The following is a 23,875-nucleotide window of genomic DNA, read 5'->3' on the forward strand; positions in this document are numbered from 1 at the left end:
TACAGGTGTCTATCTTTCCCCAAAGAGTTCATTAACTCGGAAGTAGACCCTTTTTCTCGACTTTGAGGAGTGGGCTGTCCTCCCGGAAGGGGGATACCCTTGGGTAAGGGCAGTCCATGGCTTCTCAATCCGAGAGTACTGGGGTACAAATCTTCGGTAATAGCCACAAAATCCTATAAAGGACCTATGCTCCTTCAGTTTGATTGGCTTAGGCCAGTTTACAACAGCCTCCACTTTGGCGGGATCGGTGGAAATTCCTTCTTGGCTGACTATGTGCCCCACATACTTCACAGTCATCTGCCAAATTCGGCACTTGTCAAGGGACAACTTCAACCCAGCCTCTTTCAACCGATCCAGCACCTTGAACAACTGCTGGTTGTGTTCTTCCAGAGTCTTCCCAAAAACAATAAGATCATCCAGATAAACCAGGACCTCACGTAAGTGTATGTCCCCCACCACTTTGTCCATACATCTCTTAAAAGTGGCCGGAGCACCTGTCGGTCCTTGAGGCAGTCTCTTGAACTCGAAGAACCCAATAGGGCAGATAAAAGCGGTCTTCTCTTGATCTTCTTTTGACATGGGTATCTGATAGTAACCACTCCGAAGATCTAACACAGAAAACCATTGGCTCCCTTGCAGACAATCCAAAGCTTCATCGATTCGGGGCACAGTGTACTGGTCAGGGACCGTACGTTTATTCAAGGTGCGATAATCCACACACATCCGAATATCTCCATTTTTTTCCGCGCTATCACGATAGGGGAAGCATAGCGGCTACTAGACTCTATGATGATTCCTGTGTCCAGCATACCGCGTAAATGCCGCCTGACATCTTCGATATCCGCCGGAGCCAATCTTCGGGATCTCTCTCGGAAAGGCTTTTGATCCTTCAACCGAATGCGATGCTCTACTCCTTGAGCAAGGCCCATGTCCCATGGGGCCCATGTCGTTCAGAGAGAACACTGCCCCCCGCATCATCATGCCATCAATGACCAGCCTCCTGTCTTCTCCTTCCAGCTCACTTCCTTCAAAACAGGGGTCAAAACTTTCAGGCTGTAGTTCCCTCTTCTCTTCCTCCTTTTTCACATAGGCTTCCAAACAGACTGGGTGGATGGATAGGGTCTGCGAGTAATTTTCTCCCCCAACTTCCCGACACCACTGAGCTAATGTACGGAAGATGTTAGCATTTGTTCCCACTATGACGGGTGCTGGTCTCTCATCTGCCTCTGCCTCCGGGCTGATTAACGCTATGATGGGTATCTCTTTATCCACTCCAACAACAGTCTTTGGGAATCGTAGTGTCATGGACACGTACCCTCTGTAGGGATAGCTGTGCTCACTCAGTCCCCACCCCACGAGTCCAGACAACGGTTTCAGAGGTACGTTGGACAAATATCTCTTATACCATCCTTCGAAGATGATGGACAATTGAGATCCGCTATCCAGCAATACTGTACAGGGTTGACCACTGATATATGTGGAGACATGTGGGGCTGGTCCCACTAAACCTTCAGGAAGTGTGTTTGATGAGGCATTATTGGATGGGGCGGTAGAGTAGGACTTAGCAGCTGATGGGTGCACCGTAAGGGGTTCTACTGGCCCCCCTTTCCGTTTCCTGACTGCCCCTGAGTGTGATGGGGAAGATGTGAAGAGTTCTTTGAGCTCCACTTCTTCGGACACTGACGAGCCATATGGTCTGGACTCCCACAAACAAAGCACCCTTCTGGCTTCCTACTCTTTACTCTACAGAGGTCATCATTCTCGCTTCCTGAAACCAGGTTTTTCTTCTCGGCTACCTCCACAGCATTTTGTAGCCGCTGTATTGTCTGGCCTGGGCACTTAACAATTGTGTAATCTGCTCCCCCTGTTTCTCGATGACTGTCAGCAGTTCCATCTCTCGGCAATCGGCTGCTGGCTTCAGGGCAACAGTAGTCACCTGAGGGGATGTCTTCTCTCTTTCTGCCAAAATAGCCTCCTCCTCGCGAACTTCCTTAAGCAGCTCATGAAAAGAACCAGGAATCTTCTCTATCACAAGACTTCATCCGCTGGGCAATTGGATCATGCGTGAGAGCTCCTCTGAGTACTTGTTCCAGGCGAAACTGATCAACTTCTGTAGGGCTGACTCCACCTTTAGATACTAATCTATGAACCAGCTTGTCTAGTTGGTAGAGATAGTCAGACATCTTCTCATCTGGCAGTTGGTAGGTGGTACGGAGTTTATAGAGAAGATCAGTAGCATCTTCAGGGGATCCAAAAGCATCTTCTAAAGCACTCATATAATCTTGATGTTGCTTGTGGCTTGCTCCGCCAAGCAGCCTGCACCACGTCCATAGCAGTACCCCTCAAACTTTCTACTATTCTCTGCTTCTTCACAGCATCGGTGCACTGCCACTCTTCTAAGCACAGCAAAGTGACATCCCTCCAAGTATCATAGCCTTCTTCTCCAGCAGGGGTGGGGAGGGCACCCAAAAAAGTTCTTAGGCGACGGTAGTTCCCCTCTGGCTGCATCTTTGCGAACTGACTGACTAACTTTTTCATCGCTGTCATAAGCACATCAGCAGGGGCAGCTGTCTCTTCCTGACTGGCCCTAAATGGAGTAGAGGGCGGACTTACACTAGTCTTTCTAGGCTGAGTGGTTGATCCCTGTTGCTGCGTCTCCACTTCGGACTCAATAGGTCAAGTGATCTTCCATTGTCTACCATGCTCTGGGGACACGGTTATCATGGATGGGAAATATTCTTTCCTTAAAATCTGCCCTGTCGAGATCAGGGCTGTGGGTAATTGTCCCCCTTTTTCCTTCCTGCAGTCGACCACTTTAGGGTGGGCAAGTTCAGTTAGTCGGTTAACTATTTTCAGTGTCTCCTCATCAGACGCATCACGGAGCTCACCACTCACTGCAAAGCTTTGTTCAGCTGCAACCTCCATCTCTTCACACCACAAATACGCTTCTTGCTCTGTTAAAGTCTCCATAGTAAAACTCATGTGTTAGTTCTGAAATCTCAGCAGTGCCTCCACTGTAACACCCCTTTAGGGCTACCACTGTACCCTGGGTGTTATGGAGGGTCTCACCACTTTTGTATGCAGTGCCTCCACCCGAATCTTGATTGGAGCTCTGTCTCTGGGCTGCAGAAGAAGAGTTATCTTCTGCCAGGGGCTGATTCGGGAAACCCCTGCCACAGCTCAGTACACACTCAGGAAGCAGGAGTAAAACAGTTTAACAGATTTATTGCTATAAAGTAGAATTGAGGTGGGTTTAAAGGAATAAACATAAAAGTCATATACACGTCACCGTCTAATTAAACTCCAACCCTGCAAATATAACGTGGCAAAGTCTCCCTCTTCTGTATTTACTCAGTACAAATGTTGGGGCCCAGTTGCCGCGGATGTTGGCGCACAAAGTAACAGTCGTGGGCGCACTTAGATGAACATTGATGTCAATAGTTTATGTTGCCTTGTACTCACTGTAAATAGCGCTGATAGAACCACAAATCTCATAAGGGCACTTACTGTGTCTCTAATGACCGGAGGATTCTTTGGACTCCAGCTGAGGGCTGCAGGATTTAGACCTTTTTCCGATGGGAGTGCCGGCCGAACTCTCTGGATCTTTGCTCTCTCCAGCAACACAGGTATCTCCGCGGGGTCCCCCACACTCTGCAACTTAGGGGAATCAAGATCCACACCGCTCTCTCATAACCAGCAGCTGCCACGTTCTCTCTCCTCTGCACATTTCCTTTCACTTCCTCCACAGCATCCTCCCCCAAGTCCCTCCTCCTCCCTTCTTCTATCATCTCACTGGAACAAGGATCCCTGGGAGTTGTAGTCTTCTGCCACTCAGGAGAAAAACGATTAGTGTCTGTAGGTCCCTGTTTAACAGCCACTGCAAAACTCCTCTTACAATGTGTAAGCTCCAGCATGCCGGTAGATGCTCTGACAGTTCCCTGTGCAGGTGTTACATCAATAAAACTCGAGTATACAAATTAACTTGTCTTGTAGGATACTCACATATAGCTCAGCTTTGAAACCAGCATTGAAACCACCATTGATCTAAGTCGAGTATCCAATGCCTTTGGCTGTGAAACAACCCAATATCAGGTTTCTCCACCGAACTTCACAGTTCCATTAATTTCTCGATTCATTAGCCTCTTTTTCCCTTGTTTCTTCCACACTCACTTACACCCATCAGAGCCTAGCCTATCGACTTTCAACTCATTCCTCCAAATTACCTTTTTCCAGACTTCTACTATGCACTTTTCAACATTTTTGCAAATTCAAGCCAACGCTTCTGTTGAGGTTGAGGCTTCTTCACCTTTTTTTTTAAATACCATTCCAGACTTGTGTAATGTGCATCGCATGGTGCTTTCATGGACATCTGTGATCTCATTAGTAAAAAACATACATGCCACCTCCATTGCCATGTTTGTTGTCCAGAACTGATTGACTTTGTGATGAGCTAACTTGTTGACTCAGATATTTTGCTTCGACGTCCACCTCTTGGCTTTTGAATGGGCGGACTTCATTTCGTATTATTCCAACAGTCATGGCACTCACATGATGCAGTTTGGCAATTATTTTTTCCCGAGAGACAGCTATCGATGAGCTGGATGATGCGGTTTCTCTTTTTTTGGGAAATCTTCATGGCTGCTCCAAGATTTGAACCAGTGACCTTTCATGTGGTAACAACTTAAAAACACACTGATCTGTTAGGGAATGTGAAAACAGGTTGCATTTTGCAGTATACAGGAAGAAAAAGATTTTTCCACCACCAAGAAAAAAACAGTAACAATGCAGAGACATGACAAGAATCGGCATAACTAATTATGGTAAATAGTTGCAAGTTGAATTTATGCATGATATAGCAAAGATGCTAGTCAATAAATGATGGTACTCATGTTCGAAGCAGTAGTAGATAGTGAGACATAGAGCCTGAAAGTCAAAAGTTTAAAACATTGTTACCCTTTTGCTCATTAGTGTATCCCTACATCCACTGATCCTGTCAGTCCCAGCGATTTCCACTTCAGTCCCACAGTATATTAGAGATCCATTTTGTAAGGCCTCATACCACCCAGAACATTTTGTACTCACATCTGCTATCAGCCCACTGCACCTTGAACTTCACCTTGTCACTTAGCTTCCTGTTTCTAGAGGAAAGTTGACTTGCTATTTTTTTTTTATTATTTGGCCCTAACCCCTCCCACTGTTGGCTAGATCAAACACTTAACTATATCTTTCCTTGCAGCCTGTTACTGTGCAGATCTAAACTTTCACTTACATTCTAACATCACTACTGAACTACAGTCACTATCTTCTGACAGTATTCAGTAAGCATATTGCACTTACAGTGCCTATTACACTTTATCTTATGTCCTAAATTTTATTCTATGTCTTATCCTGTGATTACCCTATACTCGTGCTGGAGTGTATATTACTCAAACTAGGAATTACCTTTACAGTACCTACACAGCAGCACCATTACCCAAAACATTATGCATTATTACACATTACATTCCTAAAACCTCATGACATAGTTCAAACTTTACATATCACAACACATGTACAAAAATCTATGACTCTTTCACTTTACGTGATTGTTGTCTTCAGTGGCAGGAACACAACAGTCACTCTCCAAACCCTTACATAGAGTCTAGAGTGACCACCACCAAGAGGATGATTGAAATGTAAAGCGGCGGTCTCATGTTCTTATGTGGTTAAAATTTGCAAAGTAAAATCAACCAATTGTGCAGTTCACTTCTTATTAATAATCTTCTTTGTTCTCAAAAACAGAGGGACTTAATTCCTAATGGGTTCAGCTTGTTCCACCATATTTTCTTAGAGTGGCTGGTTATCTATGTAAGGAGCCGGTTCAGCTAGTAGACTCTATACTTTAGCATTTGCTTGCACCGCTCTGAGTCAGATTGGAGGATCTGACCAGCTTTAGCTCCCCTGTGCTTTTTCCGTACTTGAGAAGCAAAATTGCCTTTGCTAGTAGCATTGGTCAGCACTTATATTGTACCAGCAGTGCAACCATAGTTTCACTGACGCTCCAGGCGGTCAATTACCAGGCGTGCATTGCCCGCAACAAAGCAGGAAGCCAGGGGCCGGGAGCAGTGCACTCCTGTGAAAAAATAAGCGGAGACAACCCTTTTAATATAATAATGATCAATGCTCACAGTTCAAAGAGCTTACTGTAAGGGCTACAGATATACCAGGTCTACAATTTCCCCAATGAAGTCTACCAGAGACAAGTGACTTGACCTGCAAGTTTCCACAACACTAGTCGCACTTCACATTTAATCCTTTAATGTCCAATGATGGACACAGTCCATCATTGGACATCTCCCCCGCTTTGATGAGGGCTCTGCCCGCAATAGGCGCAGGTGGAATCGCGATCCACCTGCTCCTATTAACTAGTTAAACGCCGCTATCAAACGTTGACAGCGGCATTTAACTAGCACTTCCGGGCACATGATCGGGGGTCAGCGATGCATTGTCATAACAAACAGAGGTCTCCTGGTGACCTCTATGGTTGTTGCTGTATTTCTGCTACATATAAGTGATCTGAGCATCACCTAGATGTAGCAGAGCCGATCAAGTAGTGAATGCTTCTAGCCTCCCATGGCGGCTATTGAAACATGCCAAAATTAAATCTTCACAGCATAGACAATACCGTTCAGATGACCCCAAAGATAAAAGTCTAAGGGGGTCAGATCGGGAGACCTCACTTAAGAGGACGTCACCGTTAGAAGATGGGAGGCGCCGGACGGGACGGCGACACCCATCGGACCGGACCGCCCCTGGGTGAGTATAATATAACTCATTTTTCTTCTCTTTCAGGTTACATCGGGGGCTTATCTTCAGCATTACAGAATGCTGTAGATAAGCCCCTGATGGCGGTGGCCGCAGCTGATAGTTGAAAAATGGGGTGACAGATTACCTTTAAAAATAATCTGTCAGAAGGATCAACGCCTCCCCCCACCAAACTATTTATATAGTCATGTTGCTCTGTGAAAGTTAATGCCATCCACAGCTCTACTTATGCAATCTGTTTCTCCCTGACTGAAAAATATGCAAATGAAGCTTAGGTGCTGTGGGTGTGTCAAAGCACTTCCCAAGCCTCTGGTTCTCCAGTTCTTTTCCCCACCAAGCCCCACCTTACTTTGCTTCTTTGACAACCCCAACGCGATGTAGTCAAGCAGAGGAACGTGGGTCAGGATGGGGCTAATAATAAAACATCTGCAAACAAAAACAATGGGTTTGCCATTATCAGCTCATTATAGTTCAGATTTCATTTAAGTACATATAGTATACAGCAAGAACAGTGATTTTTATTTCCACAATGTTTTCTACAGGACTAGTCAAACATACATAGCAAAAAGTTGTTAACCAGATGTAAGATGAATTGTGAATGCTGTACACAAGCAATGATAAATATGTGATATATTTCTAGATGTTTCCAGTGGGAACAAACTGCGAATGATGCTTCAGAAAAGAGAAGGTAAGTCAGTTTCTGCTTATAATCCTAAATTAAAGAATTGCACTACAGTCTTTCTAACACAACATGAAACGTACTGACTCGCTCTCTTGGCAGATCTATTTTAGTAAAAATGTGGAACCATCGGTTTTATATCTGTGCTCTGTATGATTCCACTGTCATTTCTCCTAAAAGTGTATGAATAAATTGAGAACTGTGCACTATCACTTAGGGGTGTGTCCCTGACCCTGGCTAATGACACTATAAGACTGTGCATGGGCCACACCTCTTTCACTGCATTCCAGAATGGTCCCATTAAAAATAACAGTGTGATTATAATGATCCCTGCATAAAAATATCCACCCATGCAATGTCCCTGAATAAATAATTGCGCCTAAATTAATAATTGCTTGTCACTGTCTTCCCTGCACAGAATATAACCCTTGCAATATCACTCCTGTGTTGCACTGTCCACTCCTATAAAATATTGCGTCCACACCTTCCCTCCCATATGAACTACAACTGGCATACAGTCCGCTCTTATGAACCATTGTTGGCAGCAGATTATTCAGGATACTCTTTAAGCGTGTGACAACAGAGCTTCTTTATTCAGGAACAAACAGGAACAATATATGATAAGCTTAATAGACCAGGAATAAATCAATTGTGTGTCTTTATCTGTGCAGCATCTACAGCAGGTTGCTTTTCTCATACACAGACACAGAAAAAAAACAGGAAATACAGTCACATGCTCTCCCTGTGTGAGCCTCTGGGATTTTTTGCACCAAACATATTCCAACACCCCCACTCAACAGCTACTTATCCTGTTAGTCCCATTGCATTTCTGAAGTCGACAAACTTGGCTCTTGATAATGGCTTTGTCATACCATCAGCTATCATCTTGTCGGACTCACAATAAGCAAACTTGGGTACACCACGTTCCACTAAGCCATGTAAGTGGTGATGTTTTACATCAATGTGCTTAGTCCTTGCACTAATCTCACTGTTGGCAAGTTTAATGCATCCTTGGTTGTCCTCATAGATAACTGTTGTTTGAGCTAATAGCTTACCGAAATCTTCCAAAAGTTGTTTCAACCAAATTACTTCTTGACTTTCATAAGCAGCAGACATATATTCTGCTTCTGTAGAAGATAATGCGACTGACACTTGTATTCTGCTGGACCAAGAAATTGAATTTTCTCCTAACTTGTATAAGTAACAACTTGTTGATTTCCGACCACTTGTATCTCCAGCCCCATCTGCATCCACATAACCTCGGAGAGTGAGATCTCCTGATGTGGATATCTTAAGATTTAGCTTTTGAGTTTCTTTAAGATATTGAATAATTCACCTAATTGCATTCCAGTCTCTTTGGCGTGGATTGCTTACACGTCGGCAGAGAATTCCAACTGTGGCTGTGATATCCGGACGAGTTGTGATTGATTTGTACAGAAACGCCCCCACTGCTTGTCTGTATCTCTCATTGCTGGACAGCAGATCTTCTTCTCCTTCCAACTTTAAGTAGGATGGATCCATTGGTGTTTACGCACCTTTGGCTTCCAAAATTCCAAACAGGTTTAGGATAGTGGAAATTTTAAAACTTTGGTTGAGAAGAAAACGCCCATCTTCCTCTCTCTGAATTTGGATTCCCAAATAATATATCACATTTCCAAGGTCCTTAATCTCAAAGTGCTGGTTGAGAATTTCACCTAGCTTTGCAATTTCCTTTTGATCTTGATGACACATGATTACATCGTCTACATATAGGAGAGCATACATCCACTACTTCACTACATTTCTTTTTTACAACCAAGGTGCTCTTCACCCTTTTTAATATATCCCTCTGGTTGGCTCATGTACAACTCTTCCTCAATGTTACCATGTAAGAAGGCTGTTTTGATGTCAAAATGTCTCACTGTCATCTATTGAACTGCAGCTATGGACATTAAAGTTCTGAATGTGGTTTGTTTTGCAACTGGAGAAAATGTAGCATCATAATCTTAACCATACTTTTGCGAGTACCCTTTTGTGACTGATCTTGCCTTAAACCAGTGAACGTTACCTTCTGAGTCATATTTCTTTTTGAAGACCCACTTACATCCAATAGCTCTTTTTCCTTGTGGCAGCTCAGTAAACTCGCATGTCTGGAGTTGGTGAAGTGACTCCATCTCCTCATTAGTGGCATTTATCCACTTCTGCTTCTTGTGAACAGGCAGTTTTTGCATCTCTTGCCATGATTGTGGCTCTGGTTCAGGAAGTGTTCTGACCATATAAGAAAGGCGTCTAGCTGGGATTGCTTTGTTTGTCCTTTCTGATCTCCTGACTGGAGGTTGACTTGGCTCTTTTGTGTCTTCCTTGGTGGCTTCAGAGCAGGATTGATTATTGAGATTCTTGCTTCTTTGGTTGAATAATTGGTGTAACTTCATGGAATTTGTTCAATACAGAGTTTCCATCAATCACTACATCTCTGCTGATTGTTACTGTGTTGGTCTCTGGGTGCAGGATTCTGTATCCTTTTTGAGTTTTGCTATAGTCCACCAGGACTCCTTGCTTTGCATGTGATTCCCACTTTGAACGTTTTGTTTGGGAACATACATAAAGGTTTTGCTTCCAAATATCTTGAGGTGCTTCAGGTTATGCTTCTCTCAGTTCCATGGCTCATATGGAGTTTTATTTGTGGCTTTACCTGGCACTCTGTTTTGAAGATAGCATGCTGGCAAGATGGCTTCTCCTCAATACGTTGTAGGTAGATTTGCATCAAACACATACTTCTTCCTATTTCACAGGGAGTACAGTTCTTTCTTTCTGCAATGCCATTTTGTTCTGAGTTGTATGGAATGGTAGTCTGGGATACGATTCTATTCGTTTTCAAAATGTTTTGCACCTTACCACTTGTATATTCGGTTCCATTATCTGCACGCAGGGCTTTTGGAATTCTTCCAAAATGCTAAATACTACAGCAAGATATTCTTCAAGTTTCTGTGGAACTTCATCCTTACTGTGAAGCAGGTAAGCGACTGTATATCTGGAGTAGTCATCAATAAATGGGAGAAAATATCTCTTTTTGCTAGGAGTTTGAACACTCATTAGACCACACACATCTTTATGTATCAGATCCAGAGGCTGTGCAGATCTAGTGGTGCTTATTTTAGGAAAGGATTTTCTGGACATTTTCCCTTTTAGACAGCTAGTGCACTTCATCATTTGACCACACTGGTTGATTTCAATATCATTTGCAAGTTGAGCTAGCTTCCTTACTACTTCTGGGTCTCTGTGTCCAAGACGTCTGTGCCATACATGGATACAGTTCTTATGTAGATCTTATCTAGCACTGTACACTCTTTCTTTACATTTTAGATGATAAAGTTCATCTTGGATTTTTCCTTCTGCAAGAGTGCGACCCTTCTTTGAGATGATGCAGCTGTTATCTTTAAAAGTAACTACATTCCCCTTTTACATGAGCTTCTTTACTGACAGAAGATTGCTTTCAAGACTGAGAACATAGAGAACATGCTTTATTGGGATCTTTCTGCTTTGTGCTGAGGAAACTGGATAGTGGAGGTAGCTGTCTCCTACTCCTTCTGAAGTCATATAGTGACCATTAGTTAAGATGACCTTTTCTGACTTGCTTTCATTAAGGTCAGTGAATAACTCTTGTCATATGACTGCTTGCATCAGAATTTATACACTATATATGCTTTGCAGATGAGCCTGTACTGGCATTACTGTAAATGCAGTTTCAACACATGCAGAATCTTCCTTTACAGCTGTTTTAAGCCTGTTCTGCTTTTTAAGCTGACTCATTCTTGCTTTCCAAATTCTGCAGTCTGCTTTAAGGTTGCCAGGCTTTTTACAAAACAATCACGAGTTTCTCTTAGATTGCTCTTATATTTAGGGAAATCCTGTGTCTTTAATGCGGTTTCTGCTCTGGATTCATTACTGCTGCTTACATGCTGCATTTTTCTCTTGAATTCATTCACAAATTTGCCTTTAACATACTCTAGTGTCAGCTCATCATCTGGCCGTGCATCTAATGCAGTCACAAGTGTGTCATAACTCTCCGGAAGACCACTTAATAGAAGAGCAGCAACATGAAAATCTTTAATTTCTTCTCCGAAACCCCTGAGATGCTCCACAATCTCTGTGGTGTTTCTTATATAGTCCTGCATATTCTGTCCATCAGGTAGCTTAGACTGATACAGCTTTCTCATGAGATAAAGATTATTGCTGAGATTCAATCTTTCATGCACTTTCTGTAACTCATCTCACATCTCCTGTGCAGTTGCAAACTTGCATATATGCACAATCTGATTATCATCTACACTGAGTGAGATTGTGCTTTGTGATCCTTCTCTAGCCAATGAACTGGTAATGGATGACTCACTTGTTCCTGAGTATATTTCCACATACCTTTTCATATAAGCAGCATCTTAACCTTGAATTTCCAGGACTGGTAGTTCTGGTTAGTGAGGCTTGGCACTGAGAACGTGACAGGATTGCTGCTAGTGGACATCTTCTCTGTTGGTCTGTGCTACTTTTGCTTTGGGCTTCTGTTGCTGTGTTACTCTGGGGTTCTGTGTCACTCTGGGTGGATTATTCAGGATACTTTCCAAGCGTGTGACAACAGAGCTTCTTTATTCAGGAACATTCAGGAACAATATATGATAAGCTTAATAGATCAGGAATAAATCATTTGTGTGTCTCTATGGGGTACTTCACACTAAGCGAGATCACTAGCAAGATCGCTGATGCGTCACCGATTTTGTGACACAACAGCGATCTCGCTGTGTGTGGCACGCATCAGTGACTGGCCCCCCCGCCGGGTATCGCTGATTGTGCAGGAATGTCCTGGGCCATTTTTTAATCGTTGGTCTCCCTCTGGCTTAGTTACCCACTGTGTACCCTGGATACCAGCGTGCTCGCTGGTCCTAATCGCTGGTGAGATCTGTCTGTTTGACAGCTCACCAGCGATCATGTAGCGATGCACCAGCGATCCTGACCAGGTCGTATCGTTGTCGGGATTGCTGGTGCGTTGTTTAGTGTAACGGGACCCTATCTGTGCATCATCTACAGCAGACTGCTTCTCTCATACACAGACACAGGAAAAAAGGAAATACAGTCACATGCTATCCCTGTGTGAGCTTCTGGGAGTTTTTTGTTCTAAATTTATGAACAGCATACAAATCTAGCAACTAAACACTCATAGACAGGAATGGAGTTGTTGCACCAAACATATTCCAACAACCATTGTTCTGCCTTCTTCCACGTATGACGCTGTGTGGATTCCAGCATACGGCTTAACCTTTCATCCACTCCTAGAAACAAGACAGGTATGGGTGTTTAAGTCTATATTTATTGAGATGATATGGACAACGGTGGAAGATGATAACAGATGGTATAGTAGAACACAGTAGTAAATGAGATCAGGGGTTGTTGTAAAAAGTTGTAGATGATATCAGAGATTGTGGAACACAGTTATGGATGATTCAGATATTGTACACAATGTGGATGATTCAGGTAAAACTATAAGAAACATAATGCAGCATGTCAGTACTGGTAGATAATATACAATACACAAATACTGCCAGGTAATCACATCAATACAAGGTATTATCACAACAGTAGCAATGATACAGGATGCTGTTATATCGGTAGCATGCATTATAGAAGCTGAGCAATACAACATACACAGCAGTAAAAGAGAAAGATATCTAAAACAACTAATGGCTGCCTGCTTTGCACTCACTGAACAGAGGATGCATATAACTATCATGCAGTGTATTAGCATTACAGGAGCTGAACATGCATTGCAAACATCATGAGGCATGTATTATGGCCAGCAAACACAAATGCATAGCATAGTTTACATAAATGCATTAAACCTTACCGAAATCCACTTGTTATAAGCAGTGGTTTGCATGGAGCTGAGCACATGTGGGCTACTCAAGAGTTTGGCAGGAATGGTTACATGCTGCAAGCCCGGGCAGGAAGGAGGGGTGGTTCCGAACAGTTAACCATTTGGGGGAACAGAAGATTCCAAACACATGAATAAGAAAGAGAAAGGCAACTATGACACCTAATGGCCATAGCTGGAACAGCACTTAAAAAATACCTTGCTGCACAGAATGGGCAGAACAACCATGCATATGTACAGTATAAATTTAATCTGCTCCTATATATGCAAAGACAAAGTGCCAGTGCATATTAAAGTAAAGTGCCAGGGCAAAAAAAGGGGCAAACAAACCAATGAACAGTGGTGTCTGAGAGAGGTATATTATGTGCAGTATGGGATCCACCCTAAGGGGAATGTAATCAAAAGTCCTTTCCTGCTTATAGTCATGGGGGATTAGTCTGGTGCCTACTGATTGGTGCATGATGCTGTTCTGTTTTTCAATGTCCTTCCATGCTGCTGCTTTGCCATACTGTTCCCATCTTCAGACTTTGCCATAATATTGCACCCTCTTTACACTCTCTGCTCCCACTATTACTCCCTCTGTATAGCAGACTTCCATATCCACATGCCATCTGCAGTAAAGTTCCTTTGAATCTTTGGCTCCACTATGGAGCACCTACCACATCCCATGTCTTTGCTGACTTTGAGGTGCCGCACGGATGTCAGCAACCTGATGAGGTGACTTCATCACACTGCCCCTGCATTGCGAGCACTGATATCTTCAAATTTATTTGCATCTTAAAGATGCAAATGCCATTCAATTCTGGGAATTGGATAAGCATCTATTGGTTTGGCAAGCCTGCTGTCATATTAACAACCAGTTTGGGGGAACCAGTACAAAGCGAGTGAATCCCATCCCTGCTTGCAGACAGACCTGAGATATGTTAGCGGGTCATGAACACTGTCCCCTGTGTGCCTGCGCTCTGGCCATCACTATGCTGTACTGCTGAATGCAGTGACTCACCAAGGTGCAGGGCACCCTGAAGACATAGTTAATAGTAATTAATTTTTTTTCAAATTGTGCCCCCCTCCTCTTCCCGAGGGGTGTATGAGGTAGTGTCTTACAAGGTCGCTTACCTTTGGTCCTGGCCCTGAGTTCTATGTATACATAGGAAGAGACCTGTAGAGTGAGATGAGGGCAGCTGAAGGGAGCCTACCTCCAAGACTAGTCATTTTCACCACCTATTTTAAAGTATGTTTTCACTTAAAACTAAAGATATGTGCACACAACATCTTTTTCCACCTTATTAATAAACTTAGGGTATACCGGTGTCTAAAATCCATGTTACGTGTATGCTATAACAGGGGCTGATACTCATTCATTCTGCCTGTAGTTTGGACAGCACGTAGCATCTAACCTTAAGGCTATGTGCCCACGTATGCAGAAAATTTCTGCATGAAAACCGGACTCCTTTGATGCATTTTTTTCACGCGTCCCCAGTCTCATAGAAAATAGCTAAAAACGCGGGCTTTTCCGCAAAATTAATGAGCATGCTGCGTTTTTTACCGCGATGCGTTTTTTTTCACGGTAAAAAACGCATCAATATGCACAAAAAGTGCCAGTAAAAACGCTTAAAAATCGCGAAAAAAACGCTTACATATGCACACAGCCTTAATGGCTGTTGGTGGACATGGCATAATCCTTGGATGAATATTTCCGTTAGTGGAAAAACTGTGTATCTTTTTTAACTTGATGTCAAGTAGGTCACGCAATTAATTTTAGATTTTCATTTCTATTCCTTATTGCCGGAATTAGCTAAGGAACCTGCAAAAACGATTGTATCCGTAGATGGGAATAAAGCCAATGAGTTTCTGAATACACTAAAGAGATCAAAGCGCCAGCTCTGGGATAGGAGTCGCCCTGAGGTGCAGCAGTGGTACCAGCATTTCCTCTACATGGGCTTTGATGAAACAGTAAGTTGTGCGAAATGCTGTGTGCTATCTTTACAGAATAAAATCACGATCATTCTGGAAAAGTTCATTATCTGCATTATCTGATATGTAGATGTCTCCTGAAACTTGCTTATAAATGAAACTAAACATGAAATGTGGCAAAAGAATATTAACCTAAATATGCACAATTATCTACTTGTGCCCAAGTGAGCAGAGGTGCCACATTTTTCATTTATTTTTATACTATATCTATTTCCCAAGACTGCTTATTAGTGCTTGGAACTTGTGGGATATAAAAAAGATGGATCTCAATAATCAAAATATTCATTAATCACTTGCATTTGTGAATATTTCACAGGGAGTTTTCCAGGTAAATTTATTTAACCAGTTCATGACCTTGTGATTTTACGTTTTTCCACCTTCGTTTTTTCCTCCCCTTCTTCCAAGAACCCTAATTTTTTTTATTTTTTCATCAATATAGCCATACGAGGGCTTGTTTGTTGTGGGAAGAGTTGAACATTTGACTGACACAATTAAATTTTACCAAATGGAAAAAAAATTCCAAGAGCGGTGAACTCACAAAGAAAGTGCAATTCCATAATAGCTTTTTGGGGTTTTTTTTTTATTTACCATGTTCACTTACATGATAAAACTGACCAGGCAATACGATTCTCCAGGTCAGTGCAAATACGCCAATACTAAACATGTATAGATTTTTTTCTATTTAAGTGGTGAAAAAAAAATCCGAAATTAGTAAGAAAAAAAATTCCGCTTGTGTCGTCATTTTCCAAGACCTGTAACGTTTTCATTTTTCAGGATCTGGGGCTGTGTCAGGGCTTTTTTTTTGGGCTCTGAGCTGACATTTTTATACCATTTTGAAGTAGATACAATGTTTTTATCGCCTCTTACTGCATTTTATTGCAGTATTGTAGCGGACAAGAAACGTTACTCTGGAGTTTAGTTTTTTTTCTCGTTACTCCATTTACCGATCAAATTAATTTATTTTATACTTTCATAGATCAGTCATTTCTGAATGCATCAATACCAAATTACCAAATATGTGTATTGATTTTCAATTAGGCAACACGGGGGTGATTTGAATGTATGTGTTTTTTTGCAAAAATATTTTTCAAAACTTTTTTTTTTCAAACTTTTTACTTACTTCAATAGTTCCCTTAGGAGATTTAAAATGAGAGGCATGAGGGTCAACAACAGATACCTGGTTGTAATGACAACCCATTGGCGCCCCGCGATCACGTGACAGGGTGGGCAGGGCAGGATTAATGACTTGCTTCCCGCCGGCGCCACCAGCGGTGATTAAATCTGCCATCAAGACTGTGGCGACCTGTAACCAAACCCCACCGGCTCGCCAACAAATCCCCACTCTTATTATAACAAAATTAAAACTCATAAACCAGGTTGATGGGTGAAGGTCGGTCACAGCTTTATTAAATGCTTTTAACACAACCATTTAAGTGGCACTCAACTTTATTAAAGCGCGCTCGCCGCCTAATGCCCTGCTGTCAAATCACAGGCAAGTCAACCAGTGAGCTGTAACTTTGTGCCTTTTTCTTCCTTTCACCGCTGTGACTTGAAATCTACAAAAGACAAACATATTGAAACAATGAACATACATAACCAAATAAAAGGGAGGGAGGGTGGGACAAGTGCTTCCAGGACCTATATCCGGGGGGAAGAGGGCAGGCTACCCGTGGTCCTGTGTTTTATAGCTACAGGAAGGGGCTGGGATAACCCCTTGCTGGCCCTATTGGTTACTCGACGTGCCAGAAACATTTTAACCTCCGCCCGACACTTAGGGAGTTGGCAGGCAAAATGCATGCAGCAATCATGGGGGGACCGGGGGGGGGGGGGAAGGAAGCACCACAGTCAGAGGCACTCTCCTTAACCAGTTCAGTGCCTGACAATGTGGGGAAAGATGTGGGCTTCATGTGCAAGCCTATTTCAAAGGCAGGAACATGACCTTTGACGTTATTATTGGAGATGGGCAGACAATTGGATGTTCAGGTTCAGCGGTTATTTTTGATAACCAGCCAGGCAAAACCGACAGATGGGGGCTGCAATCCTCAGCTGTCAGCTTTAGTAAGGGTGGTTAACAACAATAGAGGGGTCCCCACATTGTTTTTTTATTATTTAAAAAAATAATTTAAAAAAACTGGCATGGGTTCCCCCCATTTTTGACAACCAGCCAAGCTAAAGCTGACAGCTGGAGCCTGACATTCTCAGGCTGGTAAGGGGCCATGGATATAGACATCCAGCCTAAAAATAGCAGCCCACATCCGCTCAGAAAAGGCACATCTATTAGATGCCCCAATTCTGGCGCTTTGCACGGCTCTTCCCACTTGCCCTGTAGCGGTGGCAAGTGGGGTAATATTTGTGGGGCTGATGTCACCTTTGTATTGTCTGGTGTCATGCTATTTTTAGGCTGGGGAGGGGGCAATATCCATGGCCCTTTACCAGCCTTAGAATACCAGCCCCCAGCTGTCTGCTTTAACAAGTCTGTTTATCAAAAATGGGGGGGACCGCACACCATTTTTTAAAATTATTTAAATAATTAAAAAAAAACAGCATGGGGGGCCCCTTTATTCTTGATAACCAGCCTTGATAATGCTGACAACTGAGGGTTGCAGCCCTCAGCTGTCAGTTTTACCTGGCTGGTTAACAAAAATACAGGGGAACTCATGATACTCCCAACAGCCGCTGCCTGCTCTCACTGTTATTACTGTAGCAGTAGCAGGCGTAGGCTGATGGGAGCAATAGTACCATCAGCCAATGCCAGTGACCTGAGTTAAACTTTTTAAATCTGATCACAGCTGCGGGCTCACACTGTCATCTGACAGCATGGAAACCATGGCTGTCTGACCAGTAGTAATGATTTTACCACTGATCAGAAGCAGTGTTTGCCGCGCTGTCATGTTCATGTGTGAGCCTGCAGCTGTGATCAGAGGTAAAAAGTTTACCTCAGGTCACTGGCATCAGCTGATAGGACTACTTCTCTCATCAACCTGCGTCTGTTGCCACCGGTGTTAGGGGGCTGAACCCAAACAGTAACACAGACTTCCTGGTAAAGTCTGTTTTTGGTGTCCGTGCTCGAACAGTAGGTGTAGAACGCCTAACTTTACTGTTCAGGTTCGCCCATCTCTGGTAATGTAGTTAATCCTGTAATGCGCATTTGTGTGATATCTCTTTATAGACACATGTGGCTGCTGCAGCCAATCACTGGGCTCAGTGATCTCATGACAGAGACCAGTAAAGATGAATGGTAGGCACGGTACTAATTAGGGAACATGCCTCTGAATGTGGAGCCCATATGGCTAAAGCTAGAGGGAAATACTGTTCAGTGCCTAATTTTTCCCCTTCTTCCACCACTCACCAGGTGATATGCTAATTGGGATGCCCAACTGACCAACGGGATGAAAGGGTTAGGGGTGTCCAGCCACACCTACATGGGTTAAATTCAGGTGCTCGGGTCAGTGCCTTTCTCTCCCCCCCGGCTGACCCCTGGAAGCAATTGACCCATCCTCCCTCCCTTATATATTCATTGCTGTTTTATGTTAGCACATTAAAAAAAAAAAATAAAAAAAATATAAATATATATATATATATATATATATATATATATATATATACACACACACACACCGTTTAAGTATGTGTATATATATATATATATATATATATATATATACACACACACAGTTAGCACATTAAAAAAAAGATATATATATATATATATATATATATATATATATATATATATATACACACACACACAGTTAGGTCCATATATATTTGGACAGAGACATTTTTCTAATTTTGGTTCTAGACATTGCCACAATGAATTTTAAACAAAACAGTTCAGATGCAGTTGAAGTTCAGACTTTCAGCTTTCATTTGAGGTATCCACATTAAAATTGGAGTTTCAGCTCCTTAACATGTGCTACCTTGTATTTAAAGGGACCAAAAGTAATTGGACAGATTAAATAATTGTAAATAAAATGTTCATTTCTAGTACATGGTTGAAAACCCTTTGTTGGCAATGACTGCCTGAAGTCTTGAACTCATGGACATCACCAGACGCTGTGTTTCCTCCTTTTTGATGCTCTGCCAGGCCTTCACTGTGGTGGTTTTCAGTTGCTGTTTGTTTGTGGGCCTTTCTGTCTGAAGTTTAGTCTTTAACAAGTGAAATGCATGCTCAGTTGGGTTGAGATCAGGTGACTGACTTGGTCATTCCAGAATATTCCACTTCTTTGCTTTAATAAACTCCTGGGTTGCTTTGGCTTTGTTTTGGGTCATTGTCCATCTGCAGTATGAAACGACGACCAATCAGTTTGGCTGCATTTGGCTGGATCTGAGCACACAGTAAGGCTCTGAATACCTCAGAATTCATTCGGCTGCTTCTGTCCTGTGTCACATCATCAATAAACACTAGTGACCCAGTGCCACTGGCAACCATGCATGCCCAAGCCATCACACTGCTTCCTCCGTGTTTTACAGATGATGTGGTATACTTTGGATCATGAGCTGTACCACGCCTTCGCCATACTTTTCTCTTTCCATCAATCTGGTAGAGGTTGATCTTGGTTTCATCTGTCCAAAGAATGTTCTTCCAGAACTGTGCTGGCTTTTTTAGATTTTTTTTTGGCAAAGTCCAGTCTAGCCTTTTTATTCTTGATGCTTATGAGTGGCTTGCACCATGCAGTGAACCCTCTGTATTTACTTTCATGCAGTCTTCTCTCTACGGTACATTTGGATATTGATACGACTACCTCCTGGAGAGAGTTGTTCACTTGGGGTTTCTCTTCACCATGGAGATTATTCTGCGATCATCCACCACTGTTGTCTTCCGTGGGCGCCCAGGTCTTTTTGCTTTGATGAGTTCACCAGTGCTTTCTTTCTTTCTCAGGATGTACCAAACTGTACATTTTGCCACTCCTAGTGTTGTAACAATTTCTTGGATGGGTTTTTTCTGTTTTTGCAGCTTAAGGATGGCTTCTTTCACCTGCATGGAGAGCTCCTTTGACGGCATGTTTCCTTCACAGCAAAACCTTCCAAATGCAAGCACCACACCTCAAATCAACTCCAGGCCTTTTATCTGCTTAATTGAGAATGACATAACAAAGGGATTTCCCACACCTGTCCATGAAATAGCCTTGGAGTCAATTGTCCAATTACTTTTGGTCCCTTTAAAAACAGGGTGGCACATGTTAAGGAGCTGAAACTCCTAAATCCTTCATCCAATTTTAATGTGGATACCCTCAAATGAAAGCTGAAAGTCTGAACTTCAACTGCATCTGAATTGTTTTGTTTAAAATTCATTGTGGTAATGTCTAGAACCAAAATTAGAAAAATGTTGTCTCTGTCCAAATATATATGGACCCAACTGTAAATATATATATAAATATATATAATATATATAAAAAGCCTTGTTGATGATATTTAAATCACAGCGGAAGATGTGGGGAAGGGAAAAGATTCTTAACCGCTCATTGGCCTGATTGCCTGTCGGGCCTTCGGCAATGAGCCCGTTATGACATGTTATTGCCTTTCTCTGCTTTTTTTATTAATAAACTGTGACCGACCTGTTTCAACCCATCTAAGCCTGTCTGTGTTTTCATTACGGGACTGGCGGGGGAGGGGGGAGCACTGTTTGAGACACACGGGTCTCCGCATTCTTTACCTCAAAATGTTATCGTGAACCAGCATTCCTAGAAACACTCATTTTATGATAATTTTTCAAGGTAAACTATCTGCTGATCTCCTGTTGAATAAGTAAAACGATTGTTCATGGGGGAAGCGATTTTTTTGTGCGGCACAAAAAATAATTGTTCTTGGCAGAACATTGTCCTGTTTAAACAGGACTCATGCGGCAGAGTGCAATGGCAGCAGTGTGCACTGACTGATCCATTACATATTGTTAAATGCACATAATTTACCACTATCTGCCTTGTAAATTAACTATTAAATGTCCACTGATCAGTATATCTTTACCAATTGGCAGTTGTTTAGTGCCACCAGTCGGTCTGTATAAATCAGAAGGTGGGAAACCTCAGTCCCACAGGCCAATCACGATCCTCGATGACCTTTTTTCTGGCCCCAGGCAAATTTCTGGGAACCACACTGCCTGGGCCAGCAGCTGTGTTTTGTTTTGATAGCCATCGGTATTTTAATATCTTCTCGCTCTGTGAGCACGCGCACACAGCGTTCACTACTGAACACTGAGGCAAGTGCAATGAACGATTACGTCCTGACACCAATGCCAGCATCAGGATGTACTTTGCAGGAGGAGTTATCGCACAATTTGTACAGCCCCCGAGGGATGGTATAAATATCCAAAAGGTCGTTAGCAAAGAAAAAAGGTTTCCACTCCTGGAATATAAATGGACTCTTAATGGCTAAAGTGGTCACATGCTGTACCTGGGACATCATCGTTGAAGAATGTGTCAACAAAGTATATAATTTAATAAATTGGCTCTTTTCACATCTTGTTTGCTATTAATTGAGCATAGTGTAAAGCTTTATGGTGTTATTTGCACACAAAAAGTAGAAATGCTTACATACATCGATAAAGTGTAACCATACACCATATTTTCTCAACACAGAAATACGAAGATGATGCAGATTACTGGATGAACCAACGCCGTGCTGGGACAGAATACTACGGAGGTTTTCACCACCACCACTATGATGAAGATGCACCAATCGGACCACGCAATCCAAACACATTCCGACATGGAGCTGCGGTGAATTATGATGATTATTAGTCCTATCTTGAAAAAAAAAAAGGATGCAGTAGACAAATCTTTCTATCTCACTGGCACAAATGTATTCCTTATCAGTGAACATGTGGGGTTGGTTAAATATTTTACTGCTGTTGCATTACTCATACCATAATTTGTGCATGGTTACATTTAGTAAAGCTAAAAAGTAGTTGTGCAAATTAAAGGGGTTTCCCATGAACAAAAGTTGATTTTAATCAATAGATCTTGGAACAATAATAATTTCCAGAATTGGATGTGATTAAGTTAAATGTTCCTGTGCTGAGATAATCTTAGAAATGTGTACTTTGTAATGGCCATGTCTGGCCGTGCAGGAACTTGGTCTAGTTATATCACAGCTCCTGACAAGTGGAGGACACAAAAGAGGCTATACAGAGAAAACAATACCTGATCGCATCTGAATCTTTTTGTAAGAGAAAACATTTCTCTGCCTGTTTTTAAACAATGTTTTACCTCAAAGAAAGAATCATTTGAGATATCAAGCTGTAATATCCGTACACTCCCCCCCCTGCCCAGGTCAGACACAGTCGTTACACAGTACACAGCAGGGGCCCATTTTTAAGATTATCTCAGCACAGGAACATTCTATTTTAAACACATCCAATAGTGAAACTTATTAATATTTTAAGATCTAGTGGTTAAACTGAACCTGTCAGCAAGATTTTGTTCCGTAAACTACAGACACTTTCAGGTTGGTGCTGTTATACTGATTAGAATGATACCTGTGATTGTTATATAATCTTTATTTGTAGTTTTCAGTTAATGAGATTCTCGTGGTTCGGGGCGACCTGTAGGGGTGGGGTCTTTATGTGCTGCTCTGCTTACATATTCATCCTTATGGGCTTATGACAGGTCACTGATCCTTCACTGACTGCCCCCTATTTTATATACTGCATATCTTATTGTTTGAAAACATTAAAAAAAATTACATTCATCATGCAGCATGATACGATCAATAATATCCATATTTTCTTTTGATTTTGTCATATATTTCTTGTGAAAAAAAAATTATCTTAATCAAAATGTGCAGTAGCATCATTTGCAATGAGATGCATGCTACTGCGTAGGTTCCGACGCCATTTTTGCTAAAGATAAAAAATACATTTGCTCCATCAAAATGACACCATTTTGATTAAGATGATTTTATTTAAATTTTTTTTCACAAGAAAGTTATATGACAAAATAAAATAAAATTATGGATATTATAGATCGTATCATGCTACAGCGCAGGTCACTGGAGAATCAATGACCTGTCAGAAGCCATACTGATGAATACCTAATCAGAGCACCACATGAAGACCCCCCCACAGGCCACCACGGAGCACAAGAATCTCATTAACTGAAAACTACAAATAAAGATTAAACAACAACCACAAGACAAATTTCCTCAACCCAGGCATCATTTTAGTGAGTATAATGGCGCCGACCTGACACTGTAGGTTACTGAGCACAATCCTGATGACAGGTTAATGTTTAAATTAATTTTTGTTTATGGGAAAACCCCTTTAAGCTATTTTCATATCACATTTAGAACCCTATGTCACAAGCATACATTGGAAGGATCTCTTGATGTGTATCTCTGAAGGCACTCTTTTGGCCTAGGTCAGGTGAAAGAAGCCCTACAGATATGTTCTCTGTATACAGTATAGCAGGCAATGCCAGGCTTAACATGGTGTAAACACGATATAAGAACACACTGATGTTTCTGACGCACAAAAACAAATGGTGCTTGTATTATTTTAGACGTTTTCATTAAAATAAAAC

The 23,875-nt window shown here is 42.1% G+C and overlaps 1 protein-coding gene and 1 pseudogene across 2 annotated transcripts in view; one reads left to right on the top strand and one right to left on the bottom strand.

The window, feature by feature from the left end:
- Positions 1-22,758, top strand: part of ECRG4 (ECRG4 augurin precursor) — a 179,718-nt gene extending 156,960 nt beyond the window's left edge. For both annotated transcript variants that reach the window (XM_073590477.1, XM_073590478.1), the window contains 3 exons: positions 7,445-7,492; positions 15,178-15,335; positions 21,935-22,758. In XM_073590477.1, coding sequence (XP_073446578.1) covers positions 7,445-7,492; positions 15,178-15,335; positions 21,935-22,096 — 368 coding nt within the window. In that variant the 3' untranslated portion in view covers positions 22,097-22,758. The remainder of the gene's footprint in view (positions 1-7,444; positions 7,493-15,177; positions 15,336-21,934) is intronic.
- LOC141101470 (uncharacterized) lies at positions 8,413-9,542 on the bottom strand (annotated as a pseudogene).
- Positions 22,759-23,875: the final 1,117 nt, after the last annotated feature.

Source organism: Dendrobates tinctorius, unplaced genomic scaffold (assembly GCF_039654945.1).
Source record: "Dendrobates tinctorius isolate UK_male_01 unplaced genomic scaffold, ASM3965494v1 ptg000117l, whole genome shotgun sequence".
NCBI classification, from domain to species: domain Eukaryota; kingdom Metazoa; phylum Chordata; class Amphibia; order Anura; family Dendrobatidae; genus Dendrobates; species Dendrobates tinctorius.